Raw genomic sequence first — 23,758 nt, 5'->3', positions numbered from 1 at the left:
CATATTGGGCACCTACTGACCTGGGGAGTTGCTCTTTTGGTATCCTATCATTTTGCCTTTTCATACTGTTCATGGGGTTCTCAAGGCAAGAATACTCAAGTGGCTTGCCATTCCCTTCTCCAATGGACCACGCTCTGTCAGACCTCTCCACCATGACCCGCCCGTCTTGGGTTGCCCCGCAGGCATGGCTTGGTTTCATTGAGTTAGGCAAGGCTGTGGTCCTAGTGTGATTAGACTGACTAGTTTTCTGTGAGTGTGTCTGCCCTCTGATGCACTCTTGCAACACCTACCATCTTACTTAGGTTTCTCTTACCTTGGGCATGGGGTATCTCTTCATGGCTGCTCCAGCAAAGCACAGTGACATAACTGCCAGTGACATCAAATTATGATGTTCTCAAAGTGTGGTCCCTAGATCAGCAGCATCAATCTGACCTGGGAACTTGTCAGAAACGCAACTTCTGTGATCCCACACCAGACCTACTAAATAAGGAACTCTGCGGGTGGGTCACAGCAACCTATGTTTTAAAAACTCTTTCAGATGATACTGATATCACTAAAGTCTTAGAAGAACTAAATTTCAAATTCTACTTCTCCTAACCAAATGTCCAATTTGGTCCACTTACTAATTTAAAATTTCATACCTCCAACCTTGAAAATTGAGTCTGGCCATAGCAGTATGAAACAGTGGCTATGGGAGTATACATATAATTAAGCATTTCCTTTCATTTACCTAGGGATTCTCAATGAACTTTCATCTAGGCATGTACTCATCTGTTTCTGGTCATCAACCAGCCTGTCACATGTAACATGCAACCAATCAGTTCAATTCAGTCACTTTGTGTCTGACTCTTTGCGACCCCAGGGACTGCAGCATGCCAGGTCTCCCGGTCCATCACCAACTCCCAGAGTTTACTCAAACTCATGTCCACTGAGTCAGTGATACCATCCAACCATCTCGTCCTCTAACATCCCCTTCTCCTACCATCTTCAATCTTTCCCAGCATCAGGGTCTTTTCAAATGAATCAGTTCTTCGCATCAGGTGGCCAAAGTATTGGAGTTTCAGCTTCAGCATCAGTCCTTCCAATGACTATTCAGGATTGATTTCCTTTAGGATGGACTGGTTGGATCTCCTTGCTACCCAAGGGACTCTCTAGAGTCTGCTCCAACACCACAGTTCAAAAGCATCCATTCTTCAGCGCTCAGCTTTCTTCACAGTCCAACTCTCACATCCATACATGACCACAGGAAAAACCATAGCCTTAACTAGATGGACCTTTGTTGGCAAAGTAATGTCTCTGCTTTTCAATATGCTATCTAAGTTGGTCATAACTTTACTTCCAAGGAGTGTCTTTTAATTTCATGGCTGCTGTCACCATCTGCAGTGATTTTGGAGCCCGAAAAATAAAGTCTGACACTGTTTCCACTGTTTTCCCATCTATTTTCCATGAAGTGATGGGACCAGATGCCACGATCTTCGTTTTCTGAATGTTGAGCTTTAAGCCAACTTTTTCACTCTCTTTCACTTTCATCAAGAGGCTCTTTAGTTCTTTTTTGCTTTCTGCCAGAAGAGTGGTGTCATCTGCATATCTAAGGTTATTGATATTTCTCCCGGCAATCTTGATTTCAGCTTGTGCTTCATCCAGTCCAGAATTTCCCATGATGTACATGGCATATAAGTTAAATAAGCAGGGTGACAATATACAGCCTTGACGTACTCTTTTCCAATTTGCAAGCAGTCTGTTGCTCCATGTCCAGTTCTAACTGTTGCTTCTTGATCTGCATTCAGATTTCTCAGAAGGCAGGTAACGTATTCTGGTATTCCCATCTCTTTAAGAATTTTCCACAATTTGTTGTGAATGCAACCAATAGCTTTTCTCAATAAATTTCACATCCTGTACATCTACTCTCAAGGAAAGGACGAGAAGTCACAGTTTCCGTAGGTACAACCACTTCCCATCACAACTAAAGTCAGCTGTCTCAAAAGAGCTCACCAAGGTTAAAAAATACATAATCAGTGTTATACTTACAGCTTTAAAAGGTAAATTTACTCAGACTTCAAGGAATACTACTGCACACAAGCCAAAGTAGAAATATTACACTACGCTACTTCAAAGGATACAAATACTTACAGCTTATCATGAAGCAGTTCTCCCAACTTTAATTCTAAAAGAAACAAAAAGAAAAATCTTTTGAATAATACCATATTTATATTTAACTGTTAATTCTGAGAAAAAAAGGAAACGAAATATTAGCATCTGGAAAATGTGCTTAAGAGTCCTTTATACTTCATTTTCTAAGAAATGGTCATATTATTCTACTCAATTACTAATATAATGTCTTCTATGCAGTGAATATTTAAATAGTAACTGTAAATTGAACTTCTGAGAACTTAGTAAGTGATCCACCCATCATAGGCCAAATAATACAATGAGAATTATCAGCCTCATTAAAAAAAATTGCTAACATATTTATCCCTACATAAACTTTTCCACAGAACTTTAAGCTATTTTTCAAGTTGTTTTTAAACCACTTGGCATCATAATCTCATCTCTCTTTGTCCCAGGAACAATGTCAAGACTATTTTTTGGGGGGGCTGCTCTGCATGGCTTACTGGGTGATCTCAGTCCTACAACCACAGATCAAACCCGCACTCTTTGCAGTGTAACTGCAGAGTCTTAACCACTGGACCACCAGGGAAGTTCAAAAACCATTTTTTAAAATTACACTTGATTTAAATAAGGTAGAAAGCACTTGAGTAAACAGCTGATCAAGACTGTTTATCCCCTGTAAACCAGCTATTCTCAACCTTGGCTGCATATCAGTATAAACTGGAGAGCTTTTGAAAATCCTAATGTTCAATCAGCATCCCAAACTAATTAAATTCTAAGAGTGGGACCTACACAGTGGTTTTAAAGGACTCCAGATGATTTCAGTGTGCAAGGAAGATGAGAACTACCACAGTAGCATTTCTAAGTAGCTTAAATGTTGACAGTCAAATCCTGTGGAAAACATAAAGCAGTTTTCAGAATTTTACTAATCCCCCTGGCTTATTATAAGTTCAGTAACATTTGGTTTTTAAAAGTTCATGTACCTTCCCCAGTGGCTCACTTGGGTAAAGAATCTGTCTGCAATGCAGGAGACACAGGAGACGCAGGTTTAATCCCTGGGTTGGGAAAATCCCCTGGAGAAGGAAATGGCAACCCACTCCAGTGTTCTTGCCTGGAAAACCCCATGGCCAGAGGAACCTGGTGGGCTACAGTCCGTGGGGGGTCACAGAGTGGAACACAACTGAGCAACTAACACTTTCATGTACCAAAACAAATAAATCAATGAGAAACATTTATCAAAATATTACAATAAAGCAGAACATACAACAGCTCTCAAAGATGGTCTGAGAACCCAGGAGTCTGTGACATTAAAGTTGTTGTTTTTGTTTAGTCTTGAAGTCATGTCTGATGCTTTTGTGACCCCCTGGACTGCAAGCCACCAGGCTCCTCTGCCCATGGAATTTTTCAGGCAAGGAAACTGGTCTGGGTTGTCATCTCCCTCTCTGGGGATCTTCCTGACCCAGGAATCAAAGCCATGTCTCCTGCATTGGCAGGCAGATTCTTTATCACTGAACCACCAGGGAAGCCCAATGTTAAAGTTACATTTGTAATAATACGAAACGTTTTTTTTCATTGTGTTGACATTTCTAATGATGATGCAAAAACAACAGTGTAAAGAGGAAAAGGGCAGAACTGTAGTTTCAGTACAAATCAAGACAGTGGTCCCTAGCAAAACAGCATATTCTTCATTTTCATGCACTTTCACTCAAGAAGTCTTTGATGGAGACAGTAAAAATTATTAATCTCAGTGCAAGGACCAAAGTGCAAGTGAGGCATGTTGTAGGGTGCAAAATTTAATGAGGGACTTTCAGAGAGTACCTTCTTAAGTTTTGTACCCTATGTGCCTCAGTCATTTCATCCTAGGGCTGGTCCTGATATACCTAATTAAATTTCAGTCTCTGAGTACACCTTTTTAATATTCTATTTGATAAACAGGAAGCATATGTAAACACTTCCTCTGCTTACCAAAGTCAGAGGTTGTCTCAAAGAAAAGCTCTTACACAATCATCATGGAACATCATTTTTACTGGAAAGAACATGACAATTTATAGTCATTTGAACTTGACAATATAGCAGTTTTTTAAAAAAAGTAAGTTTGTTGCTTTAAGAAAATAACCTACAAGGTTTATCGCCAATGACAAAATTAGAAATTTCAAAAAAAAAAAAAATCAGAACCCTGGAAAACACATATCGGCCACTGTGAACCAGACAGTGTCCCCATACATATAAAGGCTTTCCTGATTATACTGGTGGTGATATTATTAACAAATTTGTTTTTTAGGAGCTACCCCGCGTCCGAGATTGGCGGGGACAGCCGGGAGGAGTCACCTCGCTTCCGAGGCCAGGGGCGGCGCCTGGAAGAGCCACACCACGTCCAAGGAGCGGTGGTTGTGGGGGCACAGGAGGGCCTCGAGGAGCTATCCCACGTTGAAGGTCAGGAAGGGTAGCGGTAAGGAGATACCCCTCATCCAAGGTAAGGAGCAGCGGCTGCACTTTGCTGAAGCAGCCATGAAGAGATACCCAACGCCCAAGGTAAGAGAAACCCAAATAAGACGGTAGGTTTTGCAAGAGGGCATCAGAGAGGAGACACACTGAAACCATACTCACAGAAAACTAGTCAATCTAATCACGCTAGGACCACAGCCTTTTCCAACTCAATGAAACTAAGCCATGCCTGTGGGGCAACCCAAGACGGGCGGGTCATGGTGGAGAGGTCTGACAGAACGTGGTCCACTGGAGAAGGGAATGGCAAACCACTTGAGTATTCTTGCCTTGAGAACCCCAAGAACAGTATGAAAGGTAAAATGATAGGATACTGAAAGAGGAACTCCCCAGGTCAGTAGGTGCCCAATATGATACTGGAGATCAGTGGAGAAATAACTCCAGAAAGAATGAAGGGATGGAGCCAAAGCAAAAACAATACCCAGCTGTGGATGTGACTGGTGATAGAAGCAAGGTCCAATGCTGTAAAAAGCAATATTGCATAGGAACCTGGAATGTCAGGTCCATGAATCAAGGCAAATTGGAAGTGGTCAAACAAGAGATGGCAAGGGTGAACATCGACATTCTAGGAATCAGCAAACTAAAATGGACTGGAATGGGTGAATTTAACTCACGTGACCATTATATCTACTACTGCGGGCAGGAATCCCTCAGAAGAAATGGAGCAGCCATCATGGTCAACAAAAGAGTCCGAAATACAGTACTTGGATGCAATCTCAAAAACGACAGAATGATCTCTGTTTGTCTCCAAGGGAAACTATTCAATATCACGGTAATCCAAGTCTATGCCCCACTAGTAACACTGAAGAAGCTGAAGTTGACTGGTTTTATGAAGACCTACAAGACCTTTTAGAACTATCACCCAAAAAAAGATGTCCTTTTCATTATAGGGGACTGGAATGCAAAAGTAGGAAGTCAAGAAACACCGTAAACTTCCTGATGATCAAGCTAGTTTTAGAAAAGGCAGAAGAACCAGAGATCAAATTGCCAACATCCGCTGGATCATCGAAAAAGCAAGAGAGTTCCAAAAAAACATCAATTTCTGCTTTATTGACTATGCCAAAGCCTTTGACTGTGTGGATCACAATAAACTGTGGAAAATTCTGAGAGCGATGGGAATACCAAACCACCTGACCTGCCTCCTGAGAAATCTGTATGCAGGTCAGGAAGCAACAGTCAGAACTGGACATGGAACAACAGACTGGTTCCAAATAGGAAAAGGAGTACATCAAGGCTGTATATTGTCACCCTGCTTATTTAACTTCTATGCAGAGTACATCATGAGAAACGCTGGACTGGAAGAAACACAAGCTGGAATCAAGATTGCCGGGAGAAATATCAATAACTTCAGATATGCAGATGACATCACCCTTATGGCAGAAAGAGAAGAGGAACTCAAAAGCCTCTTGATGGAAGTAAAAGAGGAGAGTGAAAAAGTTGGCTTAAAGCTCAACATTGAGCAAACGAAGATCATGGCATCCAGTCCCATCACTTCATGGGAAATAGATGGGAGAACAGTGGAAACAGTGTCAGACTTTATTTTTTGGGGCTCCAACATCACTGCAGATGGTGACAGCAGCCATGAAATTAAAAGACACTTACTCCTTGGAAGAGAAGTTATGACCAACCTAGAAAGCATATTCAAAAGCAGAGACATTACTTTGCCGACTAAGGTCCATCTAGTCAAGGCTATGGTTTTTCCTGTGGTCATGTATGGATGTGAGATTTGGACTGTGAAAAAGGCTGAGCGCCAAAGAATTGATGCTTTTGAACTGTGGTGTTGGAGAAGACTCTCGGAGCTGGATCAAAGAGATCCAACCAGTCCATTCTGAAGGAGATCAGCCCTGGGATTTCTTTGGAAGGAATGATGCTAAAGCTGAAGCTCCAGTATTTGGCCACCTCATGCGAAGAGTTGACTCATTGGAAAAGACTCTTTTGCTGGGAGGGACTGGGGGCAGGAGAAGGGGACAACAGAGGATGAGATGGCTGGATGGTATCGCTGACTCAATGGACATGAGTCTGAGTGAACTCCGGGAGTTGGTGATGGACAGGGAGGCCTGGCGTGCTGCGATTCATGGGATCACAAGAGTCAGACACGACTGAGTGACTGAACTGAATGAAGTGTCTCAATACCTGGAAGACGTGCTTAACTAAACCAATATTTTGCAGATGATAATGCATGTCACAAAACTGAGGTGCAGGTGAAGTCGCTCAGTCTTGTCCGACTCTTTGCGACCCCATGGACTGTAGCCTACCAGGCTCCCCCTCCATGGGATTTTCCAGGCAAGAGTACTGGAGCGGGGTGCCATTTCCTACTCCAGAGGATCTTCCTGACCCAGGGATCAAACCTGGGTCTCCCGCAGTGTAGGCAGACACATTACCGTCTGAGCCATCAATCAGGCATGGATAAAAGACCCAAAGTTCTAGACAGACCAATATACCCTATGTAACAGAGCATGAAAGGTCCACTGATAGGCTTTCAGATTCCACACTGCAAACTAATCTAAACTATCACCTGTTAAAAGTTTTGGTGTAGCAGCAAATTACCTAAAAAGTTCCCCAATCTTTTAACTACATGTTTTGTGAGGCCAGATTTACTTCTAATGTTTCAACCAAAACAACATGTGGCAACAAATTGAATGAGAAGCTGGGATGGAATTCAGGTGCCCTCTATTATGCCTACATCAGAGAGTTTGAAAAGTATAAAATAACGCCACTCTTCCAAGTTGTCCTTTGTTTTGAAAAATACATTTTTCATTTTAAAAATGTTATGCCGACATGCAAAGGGTTTATTATCATTTTCAAATAAATATTTTAAAAATTTGTTTCAGATTCTAATAAACATCAATATACATATAGCACACATAAACAATACTTTTTTAAAAAAGCACACGTGCTTGCATGCTCAGTCATGTCCAGCTCTTTGCAACCTTGTGGACTGACTGCATCCCACCAGATTCCTCTGTTCATGGATTTTCCATGCAAAAGTACTACAGTGAATAGCCATTCCTTTCTCTAGGGGACTGTTTCTGACCCAGGATGGAACTTGTCTCTTGCATTGGCAGGTGGATTCTTTAAGAATATAAAGTAGTCCTGATGCCAAAAAATTTGAGAACTGCTATAATAGTTTATCATAAACTTTAGAGTAGATTTGGGTACCAAACAGTTTCATTGAACACTCCAGAGAACTAGGAGCAAGTAGATCACTCTGGACACCGAGTTTATCATCTGAAAAATGAAGGATTTTAGTAGATGACTCTGTAAAGTTTCTTAGGACATCCTCCCTTTGGCCTGGAAATGAACAATGAACTATAACTTGTAGCTGGAGATTGGATTTGCAGTAGTGCTAAGCACTTGAAGCATATATTCATTCTCCTGGAAAAAAGTAATCTAACAAGATGAGAAAAACATGCAACTATTTGATATTTTACCATCTTACAAATGAGAACATAATTTGTAAACTAAAGTTACAGATCTCTAAATATCTCTACACATAACATTATAAATGATGGTTAAATTTGCTGCTTTCTTCACTATGAAGGCCCTATTGAATCTATGACATAGCTGGACTCCAGTATCATTATACAATAATAATTAACAGATGAATTTAAGTTTACCCCTGGGAAAAAGGTGGCCAACTGAACACATGCAACAACCTTTAATTCCCTCCTGAAATTTTATTTCAATAATTAAAGTGAAAAAAAAATTTTTTTAAAGAGAACTATGAACCTTAAGGAAGAAGAAAACTAGTTGTTGCAAAAATAATACAACAAAATTATGAAAACTAGGCAACAGATAGACAAGTAATTTCTCGGCAAACGCGAGAAAAATAAAACCAGCAGTGAAGTGTGAAGCTTGAGTCACTCAGTCATGTTGGACTCTTTGCTACCCCGTGGACTATGGCCCACCAGGCTTCTCTGCCCATGGAATTCTCTAGGCAAGAATACTAGAGTGGGTTGCCATTCCCTTCTCCAGGGGATCTTCTTGAAACAGGGATCAAACTGAGGTCTCTTGCACTGCAAGCAGATCCTTTACCATCTGAGCTACCAGCAGTGAAGAAAGCCAAAATCAACTTGATTTATCAATCATCTTTGAAAGTGAGGATAAACACAGGCTGAAATGTGGAGAATTGAGCCATCAGACAGCCCAAAGCCCTGCCCTAATGTACAGATCAGGATAACTAACCCTCCCCCCACCTTGGGTAATAATGGAGATTTTCTTTGAAAGGGGCAAACCAAAAAATCTCCAGGACAGGTTTTTTGAAGGCTAGGGTTCAGTATTGGAAAGAGGGGCATTAAGTGAATACTTGACAACTCCAGACTTCTTCCCCTATTTAACATGCAGTCAAATCTCGAACCTCAAGCAGATGAATTTTATCTACAGAATATAATCTTTCCAAGAGGAAGGAGCTGAATAACTGACACGAGTTCTCCAACACAAAAACCAAGTCAGATCACCTGACATTGACATGCACAGCAGAAGAGTCCTGCTCAAAAATTCAAGTCGGCTTTTGGTCCCTTAGGCAACAAAGGATTCTCAGATACCTGAACTAATCCTCTAACACAGAAGATAGAAACCAAAGAAAATAAAAAGGCAAGTTGGAGGAAAGACTCTATGTAGGGAAAGAAAATTTCAAAAGAACTATTATTATCCTTATTATCCTTAGAGATAAAATAGTGCAACCCTGAAACAAAACCAGGAAATTTTACTTTTATTTAAAAAGAGATACCCCAAAAAAGAGAGAGAGAGGTATTGGGGGGGCGGGGAGGGAAACAGTAGAAATTAAAAACATTACAGCAGGAAAAAAAGAAATTAAATTCAGAGTTTTTAACTCCATTCAGCTGCTACAACCAAAACACCATTTATTGGGTGACCCATGAACAACAAATTTTATTTCTCATGGTTCTCAACTCTGGGAAGTTCAAAATCAGGGAACCAGCAGACTCAGCATCTGGTAAGGACCTACTTCATAGACTGCCTTCTTTTAACCTCACATGGTGGAGAAGCAAAGGCAAAGGAGAACAGGAAAGATATAAGCATCTGAATGCAGAGTTCCAAAGAACAGCAAGGAGAGATAAGAAAGCCTTGCTCAGCGATCAATGCAAAGAAATAGAGGAAAACAACAGAATGGGAAAGACTAGAGATCTCTTCAAGAAAACTGGAGATACCAAGGGAACATTTCATGCAAAGATGGGCACAATAAAGGACACAAATGGTATGGACCTAACAGAAGCAGAACATATTAAGAAGAGGTGGCACAAATACACAGAAGAACTATGCAAAAAAGATCATGACTCAGATAATCACAATGGTATGATTACTCACCTAGAGCCAGACATCCTCGAATGCGAAGTCAAGTGGGCCTTAGGAAGCAACACTACGAACAAAGCTAGTGGAGATAATGGAATTCCAGCTGAGCTATTTCAAATCCTAAAGGATGATGCTGTGAAAGTGCTGCAGTCAATATGCCAGCAAACTTGGAAAACTCAGCAGTGGCCATAGGACTGGAAAAGGTCAGTTTTCATTCCAATCCCTAAGAAAGGCAATGCCAAAGAATGCTCAAACTACCACACAATTTGCACTCATTTCAGACACTAGTGAAGTAATGCTCAAAATTCTCCAAGCCAGGCTTCAACAGTATGTGAACAGTGAACTTCCAGATACCCAAGCTGGAGTTAGAAAAGGCAGAGGAATCAGAGATCAAACTGCCAACATCCGCTGGATCATCGAAAAAGCAAGAAAGTTCCAGAAAAACATCTATTTCTGCTTTATTGACTATGCCAAAACCTCTGTGTGGATCACAATAAACTGTGGAAAATTCTTAAGAGATGGGAATATCAGACCACCTGACCTGCCTCTTGAGAAATCTGTATGCAGGTCTGGAAGCAATAGTTAGAACTGAACATGGAATAAGACTGGTTCCAAATACAGAAAGGGGTATGTCAAGGCTGTATACTGTCACCATGCTTATTTAACTTATATGTAGAATACATCATGAGAAACACTGGGCAGGATGAAGCACAAGCTGGAATCAAGATTGTTGGGAGAAATATCAATAACCTCAGACACACAGATGACACCACCCTATGGCAGAAAGTGAAAAAGAACTAAAGAGCCTCTTGATGAAAGTGGAAGAGGAGAGTGAAAAAGTTCGCTTAAAGATCAACATTCAGAAAATGAAGATCATGGCATCCGGTCCCATCACTTTATGGCTAATAGATGGGGAAACAGTGACCGACTTTATTTTAAGGGGCTCCAAAATCACTGTAGATGGTGACTGCAGCCATGAAATTAAAAGACGCTTGCTCCCTGGAAAAAAAGTTATGACTAACCTAGACAGCATATTAAAAAGCAGAGACATTACTTTGCCAACAAAGGTCTGTCTACTCAAAGCTATGGTTTTTCCAATAGCCATGTATGGATATGAGAGTTGGACTATAAGGAAAGCTTAGCGTCAAAGAATTGATGCTTTTAAACCGTGGTGTTGGAGCAGACTCTTGAGTCCCTTGGACAGCAAGGAGATCCAACCAGTCCATCCTAAAGGAAATCAGTCCTGAATGTCCATTGGAAGGCTGAAGCTGAAACTCCAATACTTTGGCTACTCGATGTGAAGAACTGACTCATTGGAAAAGACCCTGATCTCTGAAAGACTGAAGGTGGGAGAAGGGGACAACAGAGGGTTAGATGGCTTGATGGCACCACTGACTCAATGGACATGAGTTTGAGTAAACTCCGGGAGCTGGTGATGGACAGGGAAACCTGGCATGCTGCAGTCCATGGGTTCACGAAGAGTCAGACATGACTAAGCAACTGAACTGAACACCTGGTGGAAGGAACCAAGAAGGTTCTGTGGGGTCTCTTTCACAGGAGTATTAATCCCAATCATGTGGGTTCCACTTTGATGACCTAAGCACCTCCCAAAGGCTCCACTTCTTAATACCACCACATTGTGTGTGGCATTAGGTTTCAACACGATATGGGGGGACACATAGTTCATAGCATTGAGGATAACTACAAAGAAATGAAAAACAGGCAACAAAGGATTAAAAAAACAGACGTTCCAATATCCAAAAAGTAAATACTAGGGGCTATAGCTCAGTGGTAGAGCATTTGACTCCAAAAAGTAAGTACTCCATAAAACAAATAGGAAAAAAACAAGAAATAGAGTAATTCAAGAAAATTTCACTCTGAAAAATCAGAGTGAAAGTGCTCAAGCATCATCAAACAAAGCACACCACTGTGAAAGCTCTGGACATGAGAAACAAAAAGAAGATTCTAAAAGGTTACATACGAAAGTTCAGTAATCAGAGTGTCAGACATTTGAGCAATGCCCTCAAAATTCTCACACACTCCCAGATGTATTATCAATAAAGTGGAAGGCGAGAACAAAGACATTTCAGACATTCAGAGCCTCAAAACACTGTATCTCTCATGTGCTTTACTCAGGAAGATAATAAAGGTGTCTAATCAAAACCAGAGAGAAAAGTAACAAACCTCAGGCTGATGATTAAGCAAGATCTCAGGATTACACCAAGTATAAAAGGCAAGAAATCCAGACTGGAGAGAAATACGAGGCTTGAGAAGAAATTTCTTTATGGCGAATTAAAACAATAGGATGTCTGAATGTGTTAGATGATTCAGACAATTGATGAAGAGCGTAAAGTACAATTAATGAAAGTACATATCTTCTGAGCAAACACTTTTTGCATAAAACAGAACTAGGTAGGAAGGGAAAAGCAACAATTTTACTTTTTGGCTCAGCGATGAATAATATTTGCATAGCTATAACTACGGGGCGGGGACCTACAGACAATGCCCAAAAGGGAATGGGGATATCAAGAAATAGCAATAAAATCATGCTATCTAGGATCATGATTACTAAAATAACCAGTTGAAAGGGGGAAAGTGGTGACTTCTGAGGACACCTTTTCTATTGACCAAAGCTCCTAACATAAAGCAGGACACACAACACAAGATTAACAGGGAAATCTAGTAAAAAAGAGCCTTTAAAATGCAACAAAGCTCCCATTCCTTTCTACTGCGTGATATTTAATGCTAGTTCTCATGACATCCATATGCTCCTTTCCTTAAAAACATCCAAGGTCAAAGAGATTAAATAATAGCTGAACATTCTTGAAAGTAATTTAAACAGAGTGAACTAAGCAGCACTACTGGTATTTTGGGCAGAAAAATTACTTTTCTGTGGGGGCTATTCTGCATCATGATTAGCCGCATCCTTGATGTGCACACACCAGCTGTGCTGTGCTATGCTGTGCTCAGTCACACCCAGCGCTGTGTGACCCCATGGATTGAAGCCTGCCAGGTTCCTCTGTCCATGGAATTTTCCAAGCAAGAATACTGGAGTGGGTTATGTGACTAACCAAACATGTCTCAAGACGTTGGCAAATGTCCCCTCCAGGGCAAAAATCACCCCTGGTGGAGAACAAGAGTGCTCCACAATTACCAGCGCTGCTCACCAAACCCATGACCTGCCACTAAACACATTCTTAATAGTATGGAACACAGAAAACATAATTTTCATTTCCCAAAGCAAAATCACTTTAGAAATATTTTATAGGCTGCCCTGATCTTTCACCAGGTGAATTTCTGTTCAACTTTTTCCTCCTATAATTAAATGGTTGCAACAAGCAGCAAACACATAGAATGATTCTGAAACTAGGGTTCATGAATTGAGGGGGTGGAGTGAAAGTCCATTAAAGTTTTATCAAAAATCTATACTTGTTTTATAATAATTGTTAAATACTATGTAATCAGCCATGAAATTAAAAGACGCTTACTCCTTGGAAGAAAAGTTATGACCAATCTAGATAGCATATTCAAAAGCAGAGACACTACTTTGCCAACAAAGGTCCATCTAGTCAAGGCTATGGTTTTTCCAGTGGTCATGTATGGATGTGAGAGTTGGACTATGAAGAAAGCTGAGTGCCAAAGAATTGATGCTTTTGAACTGTGGTGTTGGAGAAGACTCTTGAGAGTCCCTTGGACTGCAAGGAGATCTAACCAGTCCATTCTAAAGGAGATCAACCCTGGGTGTTCTTTGGAAGGACTGATGCTAAAGCTGAAACTCCAGTACTTTGGCCACCTCATGTGAAGAGTTGACTCATTGGAAAAGACTCTGATGCTGGGAAGGATTGGGGGGAGGAGGAAAAGAAGTCAACAGAGGATGAGATGGCTGGATGGCATCACTGACTCAATGGACGTGAGTTTGAGTAAACTCTGGGAGATGATGATGGACAGGGAGGCCTGGCATGCTGCGATTCATGGGGTCACAAAGCATCGGACACGACTGAGCGACTGAACTGAACTGAACCGAATCAATTCAATGACAATCTTTTTAAAATTATCAGTTCAGTTCAGTCAGTCAGTCGTGTCTGACTCTTTGCAACCCCATGGACTGCAGCACACCAGGCTTCCCTGTCCATCACCAACTCCTGGAGCTTGCTCAAACTCATGTCCATCAAGTTGGTGATGCCATGCAACCATCTCATCCTCTGTTGTCTCCTTCTTCTCCTGCCTTCTATCTTTCTCAGCATCAGTGTCTTTTCTGGTCAGTCAGTTCTTCGCATCAGGTGGCCAAGGTATTGGAGTTTCAGCTTCAGCATCAGTCCTTCCAATGAATATTCAAGAGTGATTCCCTTTAGGATTGACAGGCTGGATCTCCCTGCAGTCCAGGGGACTCTCAGAAGTCTTCTCCAACACAACAGTTCAAAAGCATCAATTCTTTGGCACTCAGCTTTCTTTATGGTTCAACTCTCACATCCATACATGACTACTGGAAAAACCATAGCTTTGACTACATGGACCTTTGTCGGCAAAGTAATGTTTCTGTTTTTTAATATGCTGTCTAGGTTGGTTATAGCTTTTCTTCCAAGGAGCAAGCATCTTTTAATTTCATGGCTGCAGTCACCATCTGCCACTGTTTCCATTGTTTCCCCATCTATTTGCCACGAAGTGATGGACTGGATTCTATGACCTTAGTTTTTTCAATGTTGAGTTTTAAGCCAACTTTTTCACTCTTCTCTTCAACTTTCATTAAGAAGCTCTTTAGTTCTTCCTCACTTTCAGCCATAAGGGTGGTATCATCTGCATATCTGAGGCTATTGGTATGTCTCCTTTCAATCCTGATTCCGGTTTATGCTTCATCCAGTCCGATATTTCGCACAATGTAATCTGCATGTAAGTTAAATAAGCAAGGTGACAACATACAACCTTGACGTACTCCTTTCCCAATTTTGAACCAGTCTGTTGTTCCATGTCCAGTTCTACCTGTTGCTTCCTGACCTGTATACAGGTTTCTCTGGAGGCAGGTAAGATGGTCTGGTATTCCCATCTCTTTCAGAATTTTCCACAGTTTGTTGTGACTATTTAGAAGATTACAGAAACAAATTCCAAACCGAACAGATGATAACATAATCAAGTACTGCTACAGCGTCAGTGCTTGTGTTCATAATTCTGCTGGTTCCAGGCAATGACTCACATATAACACAGGTTCTCAAACTTCTAAGTACAAGATCCAGATAGCCTCTGGATATGAAGAAACATGGCCTTAGAATATCATCATTCTTAAAAACAAACATAATGTTCTGGGTAAGAGAAGACAGACAGAGGAAGAGAATTAAGAGACTTAAGCATCCTAGATTTTTTCTTTTAACATTTTGTATTGGGGTGTAGACGATTTACAACGTCGTAATAGTTTCAGGTGAACAGTGAAGGGACTCAGCCATAAATATACATGTATCCATTCTCCCCTAAACTCCCCTCCTTCCCCTCCCATCCAAAGCATCCTAGATTTTAAATGAGGGAACAGAAAACAACAAAAGTTTTATGAAAGTACTAGGCAAGACCTAAAGAAACTGGATGGATAAGGGGAGTCCTAAACAGTGATGAAAGTAAAAGTGTTAAGTCGTTCAGTTGTGTCCAACTCTTCACGACCCAATTAACTGTAGCCCGCCAGGCTTCCCATCCATGGAATTCTCCAGGCAAAAATACTGCAGTATGTTGCCATTTACTTCTCAAGGGGATCTTCCCAACCCAGAGATCAAATGCAGGTCTCCTGCATAGCAAGCTGACTCTTTACCATCTGAGACACTAGGGAAGCCAAACTAAACAATGAAATCTGTTATAAAGACTGATGAAGGAAGAATAAATTAAGTCACCAAAGAAAAAAGAAAATAAGTGAGAGGATGGGCCCATATCCTCCTAAACTAGAATTTAAAAAGAATGAAAGTTATGATAGCTGACTCTGGATTACCTCTGAGCTCTAAACATCATTCCAGAAGAGGCTGCTGGCTCTCCAGAACGAGTGTGGAAAGGAATCTTGCAGTCAGAAGCTGCAGCAGCAGTGTATTTTTTATGATCTTTATGTTTAGGTGAAATTTCTAAGTTGTGACTTTGTAATTCAGAAAGTGCCTAAATATAGACAACAAAATAGAAATAAAGAACAAAGGCTTTAAAGGTAACAAAATGAGATGGTTTGAATTAGGCAAGATTTCCCAGAGAAGAAAAGCTCAGAGGTGTTATTTAAACAAATGATATATTACATAAAATAATAGCAATGGCACTATACATTTAAAACACTTTGGAAAAGAAAAAAAAGACTCAGTGTCAATTATAGGAAATGTGGTAGGAATGTGTGCCATTTGACCAATAGGAAATAAAAGAAATAATTAAAGTTAGAATTTGAGGATTTTAAAGAGCCACTAAAAGAATAAGTAGAAATGTGCATGAAAAATGCTGTCATAAGTAGACAGGGTATTTTATAGTACTCCCCACCGCCCCCTGAATCACAAGTCTAGCCAAATGCCATCACACTATTACCAAAGAGAAACCACTGCAACAGTTAAATTATTAATACCATGGACTCAAGACTGCTAACAGCCTTTAGTCCTAAAATCATACTAAAGTTTAATTCTATGTCAACTTTTTAGTTTCAAGAAGTATACCTCTCATTTGAGCCACCTGAGACAGTACAAGGGGTAATCATAGGGGAATTAACAGGGTGGCTTGATGCTGGCAACAAAATAAAATGCCACCCTCTCTCAATCGACACTGAAACAGGTATTAAACCCCATGTCCTACTCAAGGTTCCTTCCCAGAAGAAGCAGAGTTACTCACTGTTCCTTAAACATAAAAATCTCAGTTTAGAGTAATTTCCTCACATTCACTTAACAGAATCTTGGCCACTCCTTCACAGCCAACTCAGGGCATGTGAAAGTGAAGTTGTTGTGTCCGACTCTCTGCGACCCCACGGACTGTAGCCTACCAGGCTCCTCAGTCCATGGAATTTTCCAGGCAAGAGTACTAGAGTGGGTTGTCATTTCCTTCTCCAGGGGATCTTCCCAACCCAGGGATTGAACTCAGGTCTCCTGCATTGCAGGCAGACGCTTTACTGTCTGCCACCAGGGAAGTAACTCAGGCCATATTTACTTCATAAAACCTTTCTCATTTAGGTTCATAATGACAGTCCTCTAATACATATCACTTAAAATCAGCATAAGATTATAGGTGTGATCCACTCACTAGTCAAAGAACACTGAGCACAAAAGCTACGTTGTAATTTACATTTCTCTCTCCCTTAGACAAACACATATGTGCAGTCACCCAACTCTCAGTCTAATGTTTTTTCCACTATCTCACTTAGGTGTATTTTAACTGGACATGTATTTCAGAACAGTTGAAGAGTAAGCACATGACTTATCCCTGTGGTTATATTCAGCTGGCTCCCTTTCATCTGCAGTTCCAAGTCTTTACTTCGCTTAAGAGCACTACTCTAAATACACACCATCACTAAAAGCCCAACCCTCTGTTCGCTAAGAAAATAGAAGCCATCATGTGTAAATCCCTCCACCATTCCTCCCTACCCACTTAGAAACACACCTGTATCTTCACCATCTTATCATTCATTCTTTTCCTGAGGTTAATTTCTCTACAGTGTTCTTGATCCCATCCTCTCTTAAAGTTCAAGCCCTCTACCATTTGTTCTTTTATTTTCCTTCCCTCCTTCTCCAAGGCTTTTTCCGCTCCAGTCATTTATACACAAACATTTACTGAACTTACTAAGTGCCAGGCACTGTTCTGTGTATTAGAATAATTTCTGCACTCACAGACATTATTTCAGTGGGTGAAACTAACATAAACAATAATGGAAAATGATGGTTTCTCACAGTAGGTAAGTCCTACAAAGAAAATACACTGGGATTCAAATAGGGTGGAGTTGGACAGAAGAGAATGAGGGGATAAATCTGCTTAGGTTGGCTGTTTTGAGAGCTCACTGGAATGGTAACATTTAAGTGGTCAGGAAGGAGCCAGCTACCTGAAGACCTGGGGACACAACCTTGGTGTATTTAATGAGATAAGGACCTCATGACTAAACATAATGAGCCTAGTGGAACAGTGGTACAAAAAGTCTGAGGCAGGCACCAGATCATACAGGCCGTAGGGAAGAAGAATGAATTTTATTCTACATGCAACAGGAAGCCACTGGAGGATCTCAAGCAGAGAATGACATGATCCAATTATTTTCAAACCTCAAATATACAATAATACTCTCATCTTTGGGGCAACAGAATTTGTATTTCCAATTTGAAATTATTGCTATGTGCACTCTAACCTGTTAGAAAATTTTAACAGACGAAACTGCCTCAACATCTGTATTTAATGTAATATCTATAAAAACTGGTTTTAAATGAAAGTTAAAATCAGAGGATAGAGAATGAGTAAGTGTGGTAACTCAATAAACCACACTTACATGTTGATTTTTTTTCCATTTATTGAGATAATTTAAAAATCACAATCCACATTTTTATTATACCCTTTCCCAAATTTTGAACCTCCAATTCAAAAATTCAAACTCACCTCGACAAGCTTCTTCAAAATCTTGGGTTATGTCCACCCAGTTTGTATTGCTTTTTTCCATCTTTTCTGGTAGACCGAGCTCCCATCCTGAATCATCATCTTCTACAGAAGCTTTCATAACCATTACGCCTATAAAATTAATATTATCGTAAGAGAGAGGATGTAGCTTTCACGGCAAGAGTATTTGCAAACTATGTTTAAGTATTGTATGAAACTCCTACTAAACTGCTGAAGCAGAGATCTTCTGAGTCTGAGAACAGCTCTGTGAAAAACTACCTTAATGCAATTAAATCTCACGTTAATTAATACTGCTGCCGCTCATTTAATAATAAATAGCCCATCACCTACCAACACTCATAATCAGTGTGCCTATTTGAGAAGTAAAATCACAAACCATCCCACCAACGGCCCAAAAAGAACTACCTCCAGAGCTTCCAACTTTTAACACTGGCCACAAATAACCAAGGCACTCTTCAAGGTCCTCTCTCGAAGTCCAAGACCCCATTGCAGGAACTACTGAAGTCAAGATGGTCCCTCATCTGCCCGGAGTTCACAGGGAGAACCTCTCCCGAACCGACCGGACCCCCGCACAGCCTGTCCGGGGAGTGGGGGTGGGGGTGGGGGCATTGCTTGAGGGAGCGTACCGCCGGCCCAGGGCGGGGGAGCACCTGAAGAGGGGACCCGCCCCAAATGGGTCAGCCCGGCCGGGCCCCGGCTCCACGGGCACGGAAGCAAGGACAGGGCTGTCGTCGCGCGCGAGGACGGGCACGCCCGGTACCAGGTCGTCGCCCGGGTAACACCAGCTAAGGGCAGGGCCTCGGCGGGGAGCGGGCACCAGTAAGCCCGAAGCTCCTACCTGAAGCGCGGCGGGAGGGCCGGGGCCGCAGGGTGACCTGGCTTCCCCAGGGTCCGCCACACGCGCGGAGGGCTGTGGCTCTAAGGCACGGAAGGAAAGAAGTCTCAATGGCTCCGCAACGCGGTCCCTACCTACTTCTCTCGTGGCCACCCGCTCCGCCACGCACCGTCCAGACCGCTGAAATAACGACACCTCCTCGGCCGCCGCCGGCGCCCCCTCCCCTCTCTGCCCTGCCCGACCGGCTCGTGCGCGCATGCGCACGCCTGGTGCGCGCGACCCCGCCTCCTCTCCCTCACGCCTGAGGACTTCGCGCTCCTCGGCCACACCCCCTTCCTCGCCACCGCCTACATTCGGCCGTTGGCGGCCATCTTCTCTTCTCGCGGGATTAGAGCAGATCGCGAGACCGGAAGCTACGTTCGTTCTCCACCCTGCGACCGCATCCTGGGTAATAGGTGGGTCCAAGCAAGAGGCGGAGCCTGGGTGCCCCAGAGCCCGCCCCCCCTTGCCCCGCACAATGGCTACCTGGGAAATTCTTAGAAAGGTGATCGGAAGAAGTGTAAAGGATGGAAGTGTGTGCAGATCCTAGAGGTTGGGTCCTTGAATGAAGACCCCAGCTCTGCTGCTTGACACCGGTTTTATGTTTCCTAGAAAGTCTGGGGATTTCGAGAGGAAAAATGGAAACAAAATACAGCAGAATCAAGCTGGTTTTTTCTTTTAGACCTTTCGTTTAGCGTTTTCCTAAAATTGATAAAATGATCGGTTTTAAAGTGGGGTTCCATTAGTGACTAGAACAGGTAGGAAACAAAATACAACTTTGCCACTAATAGTCATTAAGAGATAATCCCAGGTGGCTCAGTGATAGCCTCCTGCCAATGCAGGAAATGGGAGTTTGATCCCTAGGTGGGGAAGATCCCCTGGAGGACGAAATGGCAACCTACTCCAATATTCCTGTCTGGGAAATACATAGACAGAGAAGCCTAGCGGCCTACAGTCCATGGGGTTGCAGAGTCGGACAAGACTGAGCACACACACAGGCAGCCGTTAAGATGGCCAAAATTTAAAATATGATAGAAATGTTGACAACATGGATCAGCAGGACCTCTGATATATTGCTGATGGGAATCCCAAATGGTACAAAAATTTTGGTAAACAGTCTATCTTTTACTATAAAATTAATCATGTATTTACATGATCCAGCAATTCCACTCCTAGGTGTTAGGAAAGAAAATGTGCCCACGCAAAAATTTATACATTAATTTTCATAGCTTTATTTTTAATGATCAAAAACTGGAAGCAACCCCAATGTTCGTCAACTGATGATTGGATAAAAAATTGTGGCATACCCATACAATGATATGTAATTATCCATATAATAAATAGTAATTAGCAACAAACAGGGATGACTACTTAACATGCAAATATATGAATCTCATAAAGCATTATTATGAGCAAAGGATATCAGAATATGAGCAACACAGTATGAGTGCATTTATAGAAAATTCTAGAAAAGACGTTATCTATTGTGACAAAACGAACAGTGAGCGCCAGAAGTGGAGGTGGGTATCAAGGAAGGATTAATTGGAATAGGGCTAGATGATTTGAGGTGTTGGAAATATTCTGTATCTTGATTATGATGGTGGTAATATGGCTGAATTCACTTGTAAAAGCTCATTGAAGTACACACTTACAACATGTGCATTTTACTTTGTGCAAATCAAGCCTCAATAAAGTTGATTTTAAAAACAAAAAAATCCATCTTTGTGTCTAATATAGAGTAAGGGCAGGAGCTTTGCCTATTTTGAACAAAGATGTATCCCTACCATTAAAAGCAGTGGTTGACATATAATGCTGCTGCTGCTAAGTCGCTTCAGTTGTGTCTGACTCTGTGCGACCCCATAGATGGCAGCCCACCAGGCTCCCCCGTCCCTGGGATACATTTAATGGGTACTCACTAAATACACTGAGGATGATGAGAATATAGAAAAGAATTACAATAAAACAGAAATTTATGTTTTTTCTCCCAAATCATCTGATAATCTTTACAGTTCAACTCAGTTCAGTCATTCAGTCATGTCCGACTCTTTGCAACCCCATGAACCGCAGCATGCCAGGCCTCCCTGTCCCTCACCAACTCCCAGAGTTTACCCAAACTCATGTCCATTGACTCGGTGATGCCATCTAACCATCTCATCCTCTGTCGTCCCCTTCTCCTCCTGCCTTCAATCATTCCCAACATCAGGGTCTTTCCAAATGAGTCAGGTGGCCAAAATATTGGAGTTCCAGCTTCAACATCAGGCCTTCCAATGAACACCCAGGACTGATCTCCTTTAGGATAGACTGCTTCGACATCTTTGCTGTCCAAGGGACTCTCAAGAGTCTGCTCTGACACCGCAGTTCAAAAGCATCAATTCTTCAGCACTTAGCTTTCCTTATAGTCCAACTCTCACATCCATACATGACTATGGGAAAAACCATAGCCTTGACTAGACGGACCTTTGCTGACAAAGGTTTTGAATATGCTGTCTAGGTTGGTCATAACTTTCCTTCCAAGGAGTAAGTGTCTTTTGATTTCATGGCTGCAATCACCATCCGCAGTGATTTTCGAGCCCCCCAAAATAAAGTCTGACACTGTTTCCACTGTTTCCCCATCTATTTACCATGAAGTGATGGGAGCAGATGCCATGATCTTCATTTTCTGAATGTTGAACTTTTAAGCCAACTTTTTCACTCTCCTCTTCCACTTTCATCAAGAGGCTCTTTAGTTCATCTTCATTTTCTGTCATAAGGGTGGTGTCATCTGCATATCTGAGGTGATTGATATTTCTCCCAGCAATCTTGATTCCAGCTTGTGCTTCCTCCAGCCCAACGTTTCTCATGATGTCCTCTGCATATAAGTTAAATAAGCAGGGTGACAATATACAGCCCTGACATACTCCTTTTCCTATTTGGAACCAGTCTGTTGTTCCATGTCCAGTTCTAACTGTTGCTTCCTGACCTGCATACAGGTTTCTCAAGAGGCAGGTCAGGTGGTCTAGTATTCCCGTCTCTTGAAGAATTTTCCACAGTTTATTGTGATCCACACAGTCAAAGACTTTGGCATAGTCAATAAAGCAGAAATAGATGTTTTTCTGGAACTCTCTTGCTTTTTCCATGATCCAGCAGATGTTGGCAATTTAATCTCTGGTTCCTCTGCCTTTTCGAACACCAGCTTGAACATCTGAAAGTTCACAGTTCACGTACTGCTGAAGCCCACCTTGGAGAATTTTGAGCGTTACTAGCATGTGAGATGAGTGCAACTATGCAGTAGTTTGAGCATTCTTTGGCATTGCCTTTCTTAGGGATTGGAATGAAAACTGACCTTTTCCAGTCCTTTACAGAAGCCATAAGAAATCAAGGAAAGCGTGAACTAAGTTCATCTGAGTTATTCAGTTTTATGTGTAGATTGTGACAAGCACCAATATAGCACATAAAAAACCTGAAACAAAACACCAAATTTTCAAAATTAGACTGCTTCCAGAATAACCTGAAACAAAGAGTTAAAAAGAAAAGAAAAATCAGCAGAACAAAGTAACCTAATGAAACAGGCTTTTCTTAATTTCTTCACTAAAATTGTAATTTACTTGAAATTCAAATTTATTTTCACAGGTTCTAATTATCTCTCTGCTTTAAAAACATTTTCCCTGAGAAGGAGACATTTAACTTATAATGATATCCGTATGCTTCATAGAGTTGAAAAATAAGCATTTTACACATTAAGTAGACTACATATTTGGAAAAGGAAATGGCAACCAACTCCAGTACTCTTGCCTGGTAAATCCCATGGATGGAGGAGCCTGGTAGGCTGCAGTCCATGGGGTCGCTAAGAGTCAGACACTACTGAGTGACTTCACTTTCACTTTTCATTTTCATGCATCGGAGAAGGAAATGGCAACTCACTCCAGTGTTCTTGCCTGGAGAATCCCAGGAATGGGGAAGCCTTGTGGGCTGCTGTCTTTGGGGTCATGCAGAATCGGACATGACTGAAGCGACTTAGCAGCAGCAGCAGCAGACTACATATCGAATAAACAACTATTGATTTATAAGTAGTGGTGTGCCCAAACAAGTCTATAGTTACAGAGTGAGTGAGTGAGTGAGTGAGTGAGTGAGTGATAGTCACTCAGTTGTGTCCGACTGCGACACCATGCACTGGAGTCCACCAAGCTCCTCTGTCCCTGGAATTCTCCAGGCAAGAATACTAGAGTGAGTTGCCATTTCCTTCTCCAATAGACACAGAGTAGGTGGGCATCTTTGGAGAGCTGGAAACTATGAGTCTAAGTCTTGAATTGTGGAATCCTAAGTATTCCATTCTTAAAAATATGTATGGAGAGGAAATTTAACTTGATGCCTTTACATTGTACAAACATCAGGAATCAGTAA

At 41.6% G+C, this 23,758-nt stretch overlaps 1 protein-coding gene across 4 annotated transcripts in view; it reads right to left on the bottom strand.

The window, feature by feature from the left end:
• NAA35 (N(alpha)-acetyltransferase 35, NatC auxiliary subunit) overlaps positions 1-19,604 on the bottom strand; it is a 94,601-nt gene extending 74,997 nt beyond the window's left edge. The window contains exons 1-4 of one of the 4 annotated variants that reach the window (XM_018052441.1): positions 19,509-19,604; positions 19,343-19,422; positions 18,487-18,615; positions 2,131-2,164 (exon numbers count right to left, since the gene is read on the bottom strand). In XM_018052441.1, the coding sequence (XP_017907930.1) occupies positions 2,131-2,164; positions 18,487-18,615; positions 19,343-19,422; positions 19,509-19,597 (332 nt within the window). In that variant the 5' untranslated portion in view covers positions 19,598-19,604. Of the gene's footprint in view, positions 1-2,130; positions 2,165-18,486; positions 18,616-18,909; positions 18,928-19,342; positions 19,423-19,473 lie in introns of those variants that run through there. The other 3 variants (XM_018052442.1, XM_018052444.1, XM_018052443.1) reach the window with 3 other exon arrangements.

The sequence above is a fragment of the Capra hircus genome, chromosome 8, assembly GCF_001704415.2.
Source record: "Capra hircus breed San Clemente chromosome 8, ASM170441v1, whole genome shotgun sequence".
Classification (NCBI taxonomy): domain Eukaryota; kingdom Metazoa; phylum Chordata; class Mammalia; order Artiodactyla; family Bovidae; genus Capra; species Capra hircus.
This window is presented reverse-complemented; position numbering and strand designations above follow the sequence as displayed.